Raw genomic sequence first — 15,026 nt, forward strand, 5'->3', positions numbered from 1 at the left:
AACCCTTCCGAGTTCATCACCCACCCAGGCCCTCAAGATAAGCAGCCCCTACTGATGTAGGCAGGCCCCATCAATATATACACATTAATGCCGCCTCTGGGACTGTGAGATGCGTCACTGCTGCAACCATATTGGATCAGGACTCATTCTACCCAGAACCGTTTAGATTCGTCCAGAGCGTGATGTAGATTCACCAAAAATGCCAGACTTTTTTGCCAGAAAAGACAGACTTTTGTGCTGGTTTCGATGTCCCAATGAAAGAAATGGCAAAACTAAACCTCAATGATCATCAGGAAATCCTTGAAATTGCTTGAATTTTCATGTGGTGTTTTTCAAGGTATGGAAAGTTCTTGGATTTTGCATAAATTGCTTGAAACTGCTTGACACAGTAACAGCATAGTTCACTTTTTTAATGAAGAAATTAAATAAGTCAGATATTGGCTCTGCCAGGCTGTATAGGAGCCAATAGGGCTACAACTCATTATTTCTTTCATTATTATTATCATTGATTAATCAATTAGATATTTGATTTATAAAATGTCAGAAAATGGTGAAAAACTTGAAAGATATTCAGCTTACAGAAAAAAACCCCCATAAAATATTCACAATTGAGAAGCTAAAATCAGAGAAATTGTTCATTTTTTCTTTAAAAAAAAAAAATCTAAATGATTTATCAGCAATCAAAATATTTGGCACTAATGCAATAGGTGACAACTAATCTATAGGGATGTCCCGATACAACTTTTTCACTTCCGATACGATACCTATATTGCAGCCTTGAGTATTGGCCGATACCAATATCGATCTGATACAATATCAGCACGGATCATACATACTTTTATTACTTATTTTGTAGTGTGGAATGTTAGAAAAGGCTTGATCAAGTGATGTTACTCAAACAGAGAACAACAGTCAGCAACCAGAGTCACCTATGGATAGAAGTGCTGGAGCGGAAAATGGACTGCTTATTGGAGCGCTTATATCAGAGATTTTAGATGCAGTCCGATAAAATCCGATACTCGTTTTTTGGCTGATATTGGACCGATATGTAAGTTAGAATTTAGAACTTTTAAAGAAAAAATTATTTAATAGACATTTTACATATGTAAGAAAAACACTTCAAAACATTACATGTCCAATATCAATATAAGAATTGCATAGTGGAAAATACTGTATTGATTGAATGGGTTAAAGATTTTTTTGCATAAAGCTGTGTCTGTTTCCCCCAGTATACCATGACTTAATCACTCTGACATCTCCATACAGTACGGTTTCAGTGAGCAAATGTGAGATAGTATCTACACTATTGACTTTTTGATTCATTTTGTTCTTAATTTCATTTCTACTTTCCAGCATCATCATGTCGCTTTTCATGTCATACTTTAGGCAAGCATTTTTCTCACAACATAGTTGGAAAATTAATTTCCTGCTGAGGTCAGAGGTTGTCATAACAACACCAAGCGCCCACACACGGATGATACTACTGATAGCAATCAAATCATAGCTTTCAGTGGAGCTGCAGTTAATATGGTAAAAAAAAACTCAGCTGGAAAACCAACATCTGGAATATAATTAATTATACTTTAAAGTTACCATCTCTTTAACTCTAAATGGGGCTTAAAAACTATATAAAGAGTCTGTTGGGGGATGATTTCTTTTATCTGTAGGCATTCCCTGTGTGTACTTACTGTACATTGCACTGTTGGTTGAGTTGAACTTAGGAGTCAATACATTTTTTGTATGTAAACCTCCTCCGTAGATGGCATCTGTTTCTTAGAGACGATGTGCAGAAAGAAGAGGAAGTCTCTTCAATCAAATATATCTGTCAATGCAATTTCCCTTTTTTCCCCACTAGATGGGGCCATTTTCAGCTGACAGTGTGTGACGGCCGCTGTCTTCCACCCCACCCTTCTCTCCTTTCTGTACAATATAATTCAAACATCTTTTTAATTCTGATGAGGATGTTTTTGGTGTTGAAACATTAGATACTGAGTAAAGTTTGCTGTCTTTAGACCGTGTGCTCCAGCATACTTTGGGCAAATTTTCCAAGTCTCTCCTGTTACGAGATTGCCCTACCCTTCAATTCAATCAGTCAACTGAAGCGTGTTTATCCTCTTCCTTCAAATCACTCAAGATATTAAAAAAAATCATTTTTAAATAATTCCCCTCAACAAGCTCCTTTCTACAAGTTTATTTAACTTTGTACTACAACACAATGGTTCACATACAATACAGCATAGTGATGAGTCTATATATACAGAAATTTTTGCACGGTGATTCTTCACATAATCATGTCGACGCTACAGTATAGGCATACAGAAATAAATAAAACAAACCTTTCTCTGAACAAAGTTAGCGTGTGCCTCTCTTTTGCATTTTACTATGTCATGGCACGCTATTTTACTTACAAGATTAACAATATATAGCACATGTATTTTAGATATGCTGAAAATCAGACAGTGGAACAGCCGGTGACAATATAGTACACATTTCCCCCTCCTTCAGATTTATTGATTATACTTAAAACATGATGTCAAATAGAGGGTCTGCTTGGACACATACAGTAGGGTCTGACCAGGTACGGCTGAGGGACGTCATCTGCTAGAATGGAGATGTTATAAATGATGTATAAAATGATGCTATTTATTTAATATTAGATTTATCATCTTGTACATCTGCTAAGCCTCAGAGAACACACACCGATCTGATTGTTCATCAGCAGTCACATGGTTTAAGTCTATGAGGAAGACAGTGGTGGTGGCCCATCATGGTGGCTGTGATTGTGAATGTGAAGCCCTGAGATGTTGTTAATGCCAGTAAGAGCATGAGACAGAGCGGCAACATCATGAATGAGGCTGTTAAGGATCAGAAAGATGGGGACAAACTATTGGGGCTAATTTACACGTAGAACAAGTCCAATCATGCAATATATTACACTGAACTTTACATAGAGAAACATTTTTCAATATAAAATTGCAATTTTTTTATGCAAATATTAACAGGTTAATAATCAAAGTCTAGAGAATTTGGGATCAAATACGTCTGGTCAAAGGATAAACATAAAATACCAAATGGAAATCAAATGTGTGCATGTGTTCTTTCAAAATCTGTTTGGTTGTTCTGCAGGTTTCTTTTATGAATGACTCACTTCTGGTCTAATCTGTCCCTTAATTCAGTGACTCAGCTCAGTCCAAACACATCCATTTCTTTGTTCTTCTTTCTCTGTGCTGCAAGACGTGCTGCCTTCTTCCATCCTGATTGGCTGGTCAGGATTTCTAACAGAAGAGTAACAGCACAACCTGACAACAAGTTACAAACAACAACCTTCTGTCAAATGGTCCATCTGTCCCAGACTGGTGGCTGCTCAGCTGGGGAACCATTTCCAGATGCGCCCTAATTACTGGACTGTAGATAGTTTTGATTAACAAGCACTGAATCACTAAATAACTAAATAACTGTCTTAAAGGGGTTTGAAATGTTGGTTCACTTGTGTTTTCAAATCAAATTTAGATAACACAGGGAGAGTATGTCAGTAGCGTAACTGTACAATGCAGGCATCATTGCTTAGCAGTCCTACAGGCATACTTGCCAACCTTGAGACCTCAAAAACAGGGAGGACTTTAAAACCAGAGTGGGTGGTATGGTGGTCCTCCTCCACAAAAAATGAGTTTCAGAGTGATGATAACAAATTAAAAAGTATACTTTTATGAAAAATGTTACTTTCTGCCTTAGGTGACAGCTGAAAATGTGACAGGAAAGGGACCAGAGAGAGGGGAGGACATGCAACAAATGGGTCGCAGGCATGAGTTGAACCTGCGGCCGCTGCAGAGGACTGATAGCCTCAGTACATGGGGTACAAGCTCTACCAACCGAGCTGCAGGGGTGACCCAAACAGACATATTTTTCTGCAAACAGATGGCCTACAATTGACATTTTTAAACTGGAAAACACAAGGGACAGACAGCATTTAGCCTTGCTTAGTCCAATTTTAAATACAATAATGATAAGAGAGGAACTGAATATTTTACTCCTTCTTTCCAGGGTTTCTGAAATTTTCTTGAGTATTTCTATTTATTGCCAGCCTCCTCTCCATTTCTGTCTCTGTTTGGTGTAGCCGTGTTGTTGTCTGGGCAGAGACAGTAGACTTTTAGAGTCATAGGGCATATACATGCTGTACAGTACCAGAAAAGGTTGTGATAACAAAAAGGAAAAAAGTTTCCTGGGGAAATTGTCAAAGTTGGCAAGTATGCTCATTGATGAGACAACTGGAAAATCCATCAAGCAACAGAAAGCTTCGGAAAATATTTGAATATCAATGTAGAATACTTCTTTTTTGACAACAGACCTGTCTGATCTGCCCTGATGTGGTGAACCCAAATTTTCTGCTGCACTAGAACATTTCTGCATGCTCCATTTCAGCCCAACTCTAATCCTGTTATATGATGGAGAAGGAATCTGAGTATGAATGAAGTTCAGGAGAAGAAAGCATTTAAATCTACTTACAGCTATTGTTGCAACTGTCTCTAGAAACTCTAAGATCAGCTCTTACTCAGCTTTTAAAAGGATGATATTTCAGTATACTATAATAAGTGGATAATGAGTTGCTCTAGAGGTAGTAATTACAAATGTATGCATGTATTAGTTTGATCATGAGAAATCAGCTTTTGTTAAGGCTCGGTATAAAGACTGGGTGCAATGCAGGGAGCGAGCCACATTAAATGGATGTGGGCAGCATTACCTGAAATGTACAACGGCATCACACAGCTGCGACATCACAGTATCAAAGCAGTTACAAAAGGTTTCCTCGAGTCTGTGCTGGGTTTCCCTGATGCATGTTCCATCATATGTCCTCTAAAATCTAAAACACTGACACCAGGATCAGGATAAAGGGAAACCAGCTATCTCTGCACTCTGTCTGTCTGTGTGTGTGTGTGTGTGTGTGTGTATGTGTGTGTGTGACATCTGTCGAAGTCGATCAGACGCTTCTCTCACAGCATACCAGCAGCTCCTGACTGGAATCAGGACACATGCAAAGATTTGAAAGCTAACCCGCTAAGCAACATGCATGCAGAGTGTGAGTCTTCTGTTACAAGCTGGCGTTACACACTAGACTCTTATTTACGACAGAGAAAAAGGTCATGTCTGCCTACGGTATGTCGTCCACATGATGCCCTTACAGGAAGAAGGTGTGCGCGGGGGACGGTGGAGGCTGTGCATTCACACAAACAGTTGCTGGTCAAAAACCTCTACTGGAGTATACAGCACTATTATTTACAACATGTGTGTACTAAGTAATCAGGGATGGAGTCCAGTTTCAGTTCAGGCGCCTTCGGAGGTGATCAGCATCAGTGATATCTGATGATTGATTGGCTGAGGGATCAATGAGTACTGTATTTAAATAAAAAACGTGTAATTATGATTTAATTTACCTCCTGCACTGACTGAACTGGGAAAGACTGGACCCCAAACCTGAGGGTGAGGGTGGTCACCATGGGAGCAGGAGGGGCTTCATCTAGTTAGAAGACTACAGGGGCTACAGATCTTCATCATCATCTTCATCAGTGATGCAGTGGTGGGACGGGAGACAGGCTGCATGCAGATGGGAGGGGAGGGTCCTTGGACGGGTACAGTGTTTGGTCATCTTCTAGAAAGAGACAATAAAAGGAAGAAGCACAGAAAACTGTTAACTGTTCTATTGAATCATTATAAAACAGCCTTCTATTTTTTATTATTAAAGAGACAATTCACCCCAAAATCAAAAGCATATTTTTCCTCTTTCCTGTAGAGTTGTTTCTCCATCTAAATTGTTTTGGTGTGAGTTGCAGAGCTTTGAAGATGTCGGCCATTGAAATGTCTGCCTTCTTTCAAAGATAATGGAACTAGATGGCACTTGGCTTGTGGTCGTCAAAGCACAAAACTTATATTTGTTGCTCAAGATAATCCACAGCACAGTGGTTTCATTTAGGGACTACATTATTTCAATGCATTTTTTGGCACCTTGGCACCACAAGCCATTCCATTGTAATCAAGAGAAGGCAGACAACCTCTACAGCTGAAATCTCCAAAACTATATATTGTATTTTTGATTTTAGGGTGAACTGTTCCTTTAAAGGACCATGCAAATTGTTTTGTTTGGTTGAGCAAATTAAATTGAATATGCTTTGGATTTATTGATACTCATTTTCCAAAGCATAATTTTGTAGATGGATTTTCTAACTTCAAGTCTGAACTTCATGTCTGTGTGCTAGGAGAGTAAATTTGCAGTTACTTCTCTTTCTCTTTACCCTACCGTGAATGTCAGCTTAATGTTATCACTTTGGTTAGGCTACAGGAAATGATTTCCCAAATTTTCTCCAAGCTTCGCCAGTGTTGAATATCTGAGAACACATAGAGATTATTTTTTGAAAAACCCTGTATCAATGAGTTTGTAAAAAACTGTGTAGTTTGGTAGTTACAGTGGGCCCCAGTGCATGCTAGTTATTACTAGGTATTAAGCAGATTTTATGCCTATATAAGTGTATTATTATATGTATATTATATTTTCTTGTTATATGATCAAATAGAGACTTTGGACAACATCAACATAAATATTACTCAGCAATCATCATTACATATCTTTATGTGACAAAAATGATTTTTTTTTTTTTTTTTTTTTTTTTTTTTTTAATTGAATAGTTGTTTTTATGGTTTCTTTATAGTTTCTATAGGTCCTGGGGAGCAATTTTGTTGTTGAACTGCTACTCACTATTTAGTAACTTATAATGTAGGTGATTCATAGATAATTTGTGCGTGTGTGTGTGTATGACTCAGGTTGCTTTGTTAAATACCATGGCATTAACTTGCAGCGGTCTCCTGCTGAATGATGTAGTGCCTGTTTGAATCATCCACCTCACTGCCACAGTGAACATCACTCCTGTTAACGCACAGACACAAACAAACTGTCAGTACAACAATCAGTTTTCATGATTATGTATCTACCCTACATCACTCCTGCTGGATGCCATTTAATAACAGTAACTGACAAGAGTTTTGAATTTTTATTTCACGTCAGTTCACAGGCTCCAACACAAATTCATCCATTCTTAAATATTGTTTCATGTTTAATATAGTTTTCAAATAATCTAGTCTTAAGTTAGTTAAAGTGACCAGAAACAATGAACAACATTTTTTTGTTTACTGTAACTGACATCCTCACCTGTTGTCATTGATGTCTCTCGTTTCGCTGATGCTGTTACCTGTTCAAAACAAAGAAATAGTTTAATTTCATTGATTGGCAAGCATGATCATGTGTGCATCGATATGAAAACATGGCACACGGGACTTCTGACAATAAGTATCTCATACACTTAATGTAACTATCAAAGGATCTTGTGATAGGAACTGATCAGATGTCAAAATATGTGTACATGTGCAGGCACATACTGTACATAATGTGAACCTTGGTCTGGACTCAGGTGTGTGTGTGCTCTTGAACTTACCGTTGTCAATGTTGAGTGGGTAGGACTCCAGTATGTCTCCATTATATCTGCCTGCTCTGTAGCCCAGCGCTGTGGAAACTCTGTGAAATACCACAGAAGAAAACAAACAGTCCACTACAAATCCAGTATGTGACCTAAAAAGATTTGTCTCATCCTGTCATTTGAATAGGTAAAGGTAGACTAAAGAGGAAGAGTAAAAAGAAACACAGTATTAAAGCAATAATCAGATAACAATCTTCATACCTGTCTACAAAAACCACAGACACACATTTGTTGAATGGCCAAAGTATGACTTCAAAAAATCTATCATGCTTTTGATTACTTTAAACCATGTGTGACTGAAAAAGGTGGAAAGAGAGACTCACGTGTTACTCTGGACAGAGTTGGGGTTGCAGTTGACGCTGGCGGAGTTCAGGTGTGAAACGTTGCCCTGGAAAAGGGCATTGCTGTAGGTGTTGGCGTGTTCGGTGGCCCGGATGTAAGTGTAGAACGGGTTGGTGGGAGAGCAGACGGGCAGCTGTTTCGGTCTCACTGGCTTGGCTGTCGGGATGATAAAGCAATGTAAGGTGGGGTACAACTACAGCGAAACTGGGTCACTGTTACTGCACAACAAATAAGTTAAATAAAAGAAAGTCTGTTCACAATCGCATGCATTTCAGACATTTCACTTACCAATCTGTGCTGCATGGGGACGCCTCATGGCGTTCTTTGCCCTCATGGCGTCCTTGATGCGGTCAACCTCCTGCTGGTAGCGCCGGCGGTCCATCATGGCACCCTCTTTGGCATCCCTCAGTGCAGTCTCCAGGGCCTTAACTCTCTCAGCAGTAGACCGAAGACGTTTCTCCAACTTTGGAAGCTCACAACGCAGATCTGCATTGTCACGAACCAGCTGGAGGGGAAGGGAGAGAGGGAGGGAGATGTCACAGTGCAGAAAATAAGAATAAAAATGAAAGAGAGAAGAAGACGTATGTAAGTAGAAGAAGAAGTATGTAGCAAAGTACAACACTTGCACTTTCAGGAACCAAACTGAATTATTGTTTAAACCTTCTATAATGAGGCCAAACATACAAAAAGTTAATGATAATGTTCTTCTGTCACTAACAATTTGTGGATTTTTGGCATACTGTAATAACTTTACATAAAATGTGTTGAGAATGGCAGTAGATAATTTTTCTGATCATTTTTCATTATACTGGGCTCCTATGTGTCCCCAGAGTTAAAAAGAAGTCAGCTAGCTGCAGGGCTTTTTCCCATTGTGTCCGCTTCCACTGGAACAACCTCTCTGCCAACATCAGACAATCTGAGGCTTTATGATCCAAACATAAAACTAATGTATTTGCCTCAACTTTCAATTTGTGCTTTTTATTCTTTTAGTTCAGGCCTCATACCTGTTAACATTCTTTTGGTGAGAATAAAACCTTTCCAATAACCACTCCATCTCTGTAACCCTCTGTTTTGTTTCTGTTCCCACGTCTCGTAGCTGTTTCTCTTCCCGTCTGTCTAGCTCTGTCTTTCTGTCTTCTTTGTTTTGTCTGTTCTCCTCCTCCTCCTCTTCATGGTGGAGATTGGGAAATATGGCTCAGGTCCCACTGGTGACACCTGAAGTTGTTCAACATCCTCCTGATCCATACTTTTCAAATATATCTTAGAATTAACACGTATCAGAAATCAAAACCTGTATTGAATGGGATTTTGTTGATCTGTTTTGTACACTCGACAACTATTGCATGCCTGTATATCCTGGGAGAGGGATCCCTCCTCTGTGGCTCTTCTTGAGGTTTCTCCCATTTTTTGTAAAGCCTCCTAATGCAAACTGAGATTTGTGATTACATAAATATACATACATAAAATCTGAGTTGACTCGACACACTTTGAGGGGTCGGACTCATAGGTGCAGACAATTTATCCCCCCAAATCTCCTGGAATTAAACCATCCAAGCTGCAGACTGTTTACATCACTAAAAGTTACAGTTTTCTCTTGTACTTTCTGTGTGTTTGTCACCTGTTTGTGAACCTTTGTAAGTTGGTCCAGGTTATTCTCAAGAAAGGAAATCTTCTGCTTCTGGGTGCAAGACCCCCCGCTATCATCAGGTTCCATTTCGGAACTCTGCAGAGAAGAAGAAGAAGCAGGAAGATGAGAAAATAAATAGAGAGCAAAGTAGAGATGCAAAGCAGAGATTGTGCAGCAGCAGAAAATGACTTGACACAAGGGCTTGACTCACTGATTACAATGAGAAGACCTCTACATCTCAGTTGTGCGTACAATATACATACAACAAAATGTGACAAATAAGCCCCTTCTAGGCCAAAAACAAGAGGAGCTGTTCACTCAGTGTTCTGCATGTTTGCACATGACCTCATTGCAAGAGCTTTCTGTTGCATGTTTAATCTACTGGTCTACGCATAACGTGAATTTCTTGTGTCACATACATGATATCAAAAGTCGGGGATTAGAGGGATGGAGGACGTTGCTACTGAGGTTTATCAGGTGGTATTCAGGTCACAGTTTTCTTAATACCCCCTTAGCAAGATTAAAAAGACAAAATTCCCTTCTCTCATTATGTTTGTGCTGCTTACTTTTTTAACCCGCGACGTGAGGTCTTGAACGAACAGCTTGCGCAGGTTGTGGAGGGTCTGGAGTTCGCGGGCCTGGAGGACAGACAGATGCAGAGTAGGTTAGGGACACAACTCTGGACACTGTGGTGTGAGAGACAGGTTAGACAGAAGAAAGGAGAGCTGACTGTAAGGTGTGAGGAAAGAGAGAGAGACATAGCAGGTGACAGTGTTTCAGAAGAGACTGAGGTGGACAGAGAGAGGTTTATGTTTTACTCACGACGGTCTCCTCCAGACCCTTCAAGTCCTGTTTGGTCTGCTCATGGCGCTCATGCAGGAATCTGACAGAAACAGTAAAACCATCCTTACAAATAAGACAATATTTCTGTGTACTTCAGAAGTTAACATTTATGTGTTGTTTAGGGTGCCCTCTGCTGGAGTTTAAGAGAAGGGAGACTGACTTGCATCAATTCTGTCTGCAAATGTTTTTATATCCTCCACTGAAATAATCATGAAAACACCACCAGAGATCATAAAACTTATGCTGACTCTTGTAGTTGGGATGTCCTTTTCATTCAACACATAAAGTACTCTATATCCAGACCAGTAACACTTAAAAAGGTGCCTGTATTAAGTGTTAGTAAATAGTAAAAAGTAAAAATTATTATTAGTAAAAATAAATAATTAGAATTTATTAGCCTTGATAAACATTGTTCACATTGTAGATCTGCTATCCACTGTTAATAAATGCATAATAAAGTATGTAGAAATCTTAATAAGCAAAAACAGTGACTTAATAGGCAAGTTAGTTAATTCATAATGCTTATATTAATGTTAAGCAGTCTTTAAACTGTTAAGGGCTTTTAAATATCTCATAATCTATCAATAATATTATAATTATCAGTAATGTTTATGATGCTATTAACACTTATATTCTTATTAGCACATATTATTGTTAAAAGGCACCGTATTGCCTATTACCTAATGTCTATTACAGGCATCTTAATATGAATAAAAAGTGTGAGCTCCAGACTTTAGTTTCAACCACACTGAGCAGTCGAGGTTATGAAAATGAACCTCTCCGTCACTTACGAGAGCTCCTCCAGGCGCTCACTCTTGGTGCTGTCCTGACTCTTCAGGCGTTCAAAGTCAGCGCGAACCTGAGCCAGCTCCAGCTCCAGCTTGGAGTTGCGACTAGGGGTGGAAAAGACACATGGAGGAGTTTAGATTCAAATGAATATACAGAAAACCTGTTTTATTTCACATTTAATAATATGTAAATGTTTGCGAATGCAGTTGAAAACATCTAATTAAGTTAACGATAATACCAGCATATGATGATTAATGATGAGAAATTAGTGTCTGTGTAAATAGGAAGAGCTAATTAAGATGGTCTCATACTCGGTGAGCTCGTCAATGATCCTCTGCTTCTCATTGATCTCATCCCGGAGGCGGGCCAGCTGCTTGTGATGGAGGCCACGGTGAGACTCGCCCTGCTGACGAATCGTCTTCTGGAGAAGAAAAGAGCAACGCACATCTCTTCAAAAGATGCTGATTTCAGCAGGGAAAACTTGAGAGTAAATAAAATAAAAAGCCACATAATCTGTTTGAGATTATTCCTGGGAACAATAGAGCTTGAGGGGCGCTCTGCACAACAGAGACATTGTTACAGGACAGTTCATCATGTAGCACCTCACAGGGAAGATTAAACAGAAATAGAAAGCAAAAGAGTCAGATCAGGAGCTGTATTACAGAAATTTTCAAAATTGCAGAAACTGTTTGGTAACAATGGTAATTACTGTTAGGAAAACCATTACAGATGAAGCTGAAATTGGAATACAAAAACTGTTTTCTTAATTTTAGTCAATCAATCAATTAGTAATCAACTGGGGAAGTTTCTTGGTGATACTTTTTAGTTTAAATTTTTATCATGTAGTGTCCTATGGTTTGCCTAAAATGTATGGGAAAAAACATGGGAAAAATTTATTTATTTTTTAATGGCTTTTTAAGTATTTTTAGAAACTTCCTAACTTGCTGAATTGTTTGGTAACCATGGTCTTTAATTTTACACAGTGGATGACAGATATAGTGGAGACTGACTGTCTGCTATCTCAGCACACTCTCCATTATTTTGTAAATTTCATATGTTTCATTATGTTTCAATGACTGACTGACTTGGTTGCAAAGTAACAGAGTTGATAAGTCATGTTGGATTGAGTATTTCTGATTTCCTAACCTGAGATAAGATAGGATTAAATAAGATAATATGGATACCTAGAGTTAGGTTTGCGTCTGTAATACTAAATTGGGAAACTCCTATCTTAGACTCTTCTTATCTGAACTTAAGGCTTAAGATATTAAGTTTTCTGTAATATGGCCCCAGAACATCAAGTACTTTGCTCGTATCCTATTCTGAAGTGATGGGGTGTCCATGTCAGAATTTCCATCAATTTTGATCAATACACACTTGTAAAAAATAAAATTGCCTCACAGCATTTCTTACCTTCACATTTCCATCCTCAGTCTCACCCTTCTCTCCCTCCTTCTCCTCCAGCAGGGAGTTATCTAGTAGAAGAAACAGGGTGAGAAAATATTCACCACATAACTACAACATCTTCAAGAAAATTCCTGAAGAATAAAATTTTAAAATGGATGTAAGTTCTGTTATTTTTTATTTGCTGTAATTTCAATTTTCTTACATATTAATCCTGTAGCTGTGTGAATATTTTTGCATTAGTGTGTGTGTGTGTGTGTGTACATGTGGGGTGTGTATGCTACCCTGGTCTTGCAGCTTGGCCAGCTCTTCGCTCAGCGAGTCGTGGCTCTCCTCCAGCAGCCTCTTCTTCTGCTCCACGCTCTGCATGTACTCCGTCAGAGAGCGGATCTTAGCCTCATGCTGTACGAATGCAAACGCACACAGGAAATTTAAGAATAGCCATAAAATCACAGTCATGACAAACTATAGGATTTTTTTTGTTTCATCTCTTCTCCTCCATTCCTCACCTGAGAGATGAGGAGCTGGCAGGAGGAGAGCTCCCTGCCGGTCTCCTCCATCTTGCGGTGGCACTCCAGCTGCATGTTCTCCAGCTGGCGGCAGCGCTTCACCATGCTCTTCACCTCCGACTTGATCTTGCTGATGTAGAGGCGAGCCACGGTGAACTCCTCCTCGATGGCGCCGCTGATCTCCACAGGCTGAGGACAGAAGAGGACACACAGAAGACTCGATAAGAACACTCACTCTCTTGTGTGTTGTATAATGTACCTACAGTCTTTTTACACCATGGTACAACTCACGAGCTTGATCTCCCCGTTGCCCACGATGGTGCTGAACTCGCTGAGGTCCCTCATCAGACCGTTGAGGACATCAGCGATGCGTTTCCTTTGCTGACCGCTCACCTCCTGCATACGAGACAGCTCCGCCTCCAGCTCCATCAGACTGGCCTGTTACAGAGAAAAAGAGAGGAAGTTTAGAAACAGTAAGGATTACTGAAGCCCCCAGAGACCACATACCTCCACCAGAAAATCACTTAATGTACATTTAGATCCATAAACCAGGAGATCCACACCTATTTAAAGTAAAATACTGATAAACATTGCATTAACTGGATGATGGAGGCCATTGATTTTAGAGAATATATAAAACATAGCCAGGAACATTAACACAAGGATGAATTGTGCAAGATTTAATCAAATTCAGACAGTTGTGGCCATTAACGGCCAGACAAGCCACTCAAAACCATTGTTTTTTCATGCACTGGTCAGTTTTGAGATATTAGGCTATTTTGCCTCCATGTCAGCTGTAACAATCTAATCTCCTTTCAGACCAACCAAACCATCCAAAAATACAAATAAAAAATAAGTGTTTATTTTTTATATATTTTACTGATTTATAGAGTGATATCCAAAATTCTTGGTGTAAAAACCAAACATATCAACAAAATAACAAAAATGTTGAACCTGGCTTTATCCATTGTTCAGATTTCTCTTCTGAAAATGTATATAAACTAATGTCACTTAATGTCAGTAAACAACTGGGGATGTTTCATGGAGACCAATCAGTTAATTTTTTTACCCCATTCACCTTAAGTGTCAAATGACCAGGATGCTAGTGCCACCTGTAGGTGAAACACCTTTATATTTTGCAAGACTGCTCAGAGTAGATGTGTACACCAGTCTTTTCAATTTGAATACACAGTGCTAAAATGTTATGGTGGTTTACATTTGACCACACTGATAAAAAAGGCTCTAACACTTTTTCTCCAGTACTTGGTTGTCATATAATTCCTGCAGTATTTTCCACCGAAGGAAGCGGCTCTGCTACAACAGGTGCTTGTCCCTGTAGTTCAGCAGGCAAGCGAGCGTCTCCTTCTGTTCCTCCTCCTGTCTCTGATTTTAGCTTTCCTTCTGTCACTCTCACATTCACACCATTCCTCTGAAAATGTACCATTTTCTGGGACAGCTGATCAGCCAGCAGCTGGTTCTGCAGGCCCTTCTCCTCCACCTCCTGGCTCTTCTGGTCATAGTTGATGGCCAGCTCCTCCAGGGCCTGCAGAACCTCCTTCACCTCAGCCTTGGCGCAGTCACTCTCCACCTGCAGCCTGCCTAGTTCAGCCTGGACCTTGTCCCCATCACCCTTGGATGAGGCCAGGAGCTGAAGGGAAGTAGGGAAGGAAAGGAAAGAGGGAGAGGGAGTCAGGGACTCTGGTTATGACGTTTTTAAAAGTGACATTTTGTCCTGTTGTCAGTTCTTTAAGGGGCTGTTTAAAACCTGTGCCCGGATGCATAAAACCTCTTAGGCTAAGGTTTTCCTTTAATTTTTCATCTAAGAAAAAAATTAGTATAGAAAAGTATTGTTTTGTGTTGTTTGAGGGTCCTTAGTAACCATTTTGCTCCAAACATTTTAAGGGACCCATATCAATTTCTTAAAGGTGAAATCTTTTGTGGAACATTAGAGGGCATATCACAACACATTTTTCATGGAAAACCCACGGGACA

The 15,026-nt window shown here is 39.5% G+C and overlaps 1 protein-coding gene across 2 annotated transcripts in view; it reads right to left on the reverse strand.

Annotated features, from left to right (window-relative positions):
- Positions 1–2,176: 2,176 nt before the first annotated feature.
- Positions 2,177–15,026, reverse strand: part of kif5aa (kinesin family member 5A, a) — a 28,518-nt gene continuing 15,668 nt past the window's right edge. Inside the window, exons 14-29 of one of the 2 annotated variants that reach the window (XM_084721522.1) lie at positions 14,476–14,682; positions 13,326–13,472; positions 13,035–13,223; positions 12,810–12,927; positions 12,535–12,596; positions 11,433–11,542; positions 11,124–11,225; positions 10,312–10,372; positions 10,056–10,127; positions 9,481–9,585; positions 8,151–8,367; positions 7,844–8,018; positions 7,479–7,558; positions 7,196–7,235; positions 6,828–6,913; positions 2,177–5,641 (exon numbers count right to left, since the gene is read on the reverse strand). In XM_084721522.1, the coding sequence (XP_084577648.1) occupies positions 6,835–6,913; positions 7,196–7,235; positions 7,479–7,558; positions 7,844–8,018; positions 8,151–8,367; positions 9,481–9,585; positions 10,056–10,127; positions 10,312–10,372; positions 11,124–11,225; positions 11,433–11,542; positions 12,535–12,596; positions 12,810–12,927; positions 13,035–13,223; positions 13,326–13,472; positions 14,476–14,682 (1,764 nt within the window). In that variant the 3' untranslated portion in view covers positions 2,177–5,641; positions 6,828–6,834. Of the gene's footprint in view, positions 5,645–6,827; positions 6,914–7,195; positions 7,236–7,478; positions 7,559–7,843; positions 8,019–8,150; positions 8,368–9,480; positions 9,586–10,055; positions 10,128–10,311; positions 10,373–11,123; positions 11,226–11,432; positions 11,543–12,534; positions 12,597–12,809; positions 12,928–13,034; positions 13,224–13,325; positions 13,473–14,475; positions 14,683–15,026 lie in introns of both variants that reach the window. The other variant, XM_084721521.1, reaches the window with a different exon arrangement.

The sequence above is a fragment of the Lutjanus erythropterus genome, chromosome 6 (genome assembly GCF_056507025.1).
Source record: "Lutjanus erythropterus isolate fLutEry1 chromosome 6, fLutEry1.hap2, whole genome shotgun sequence".
NCBI lineage: Eukaryota > Metazoa > Chordata > Actinopteri > Lutjaniformes > Lutjanidae > Lutjanus > Lutjanus erythropterus.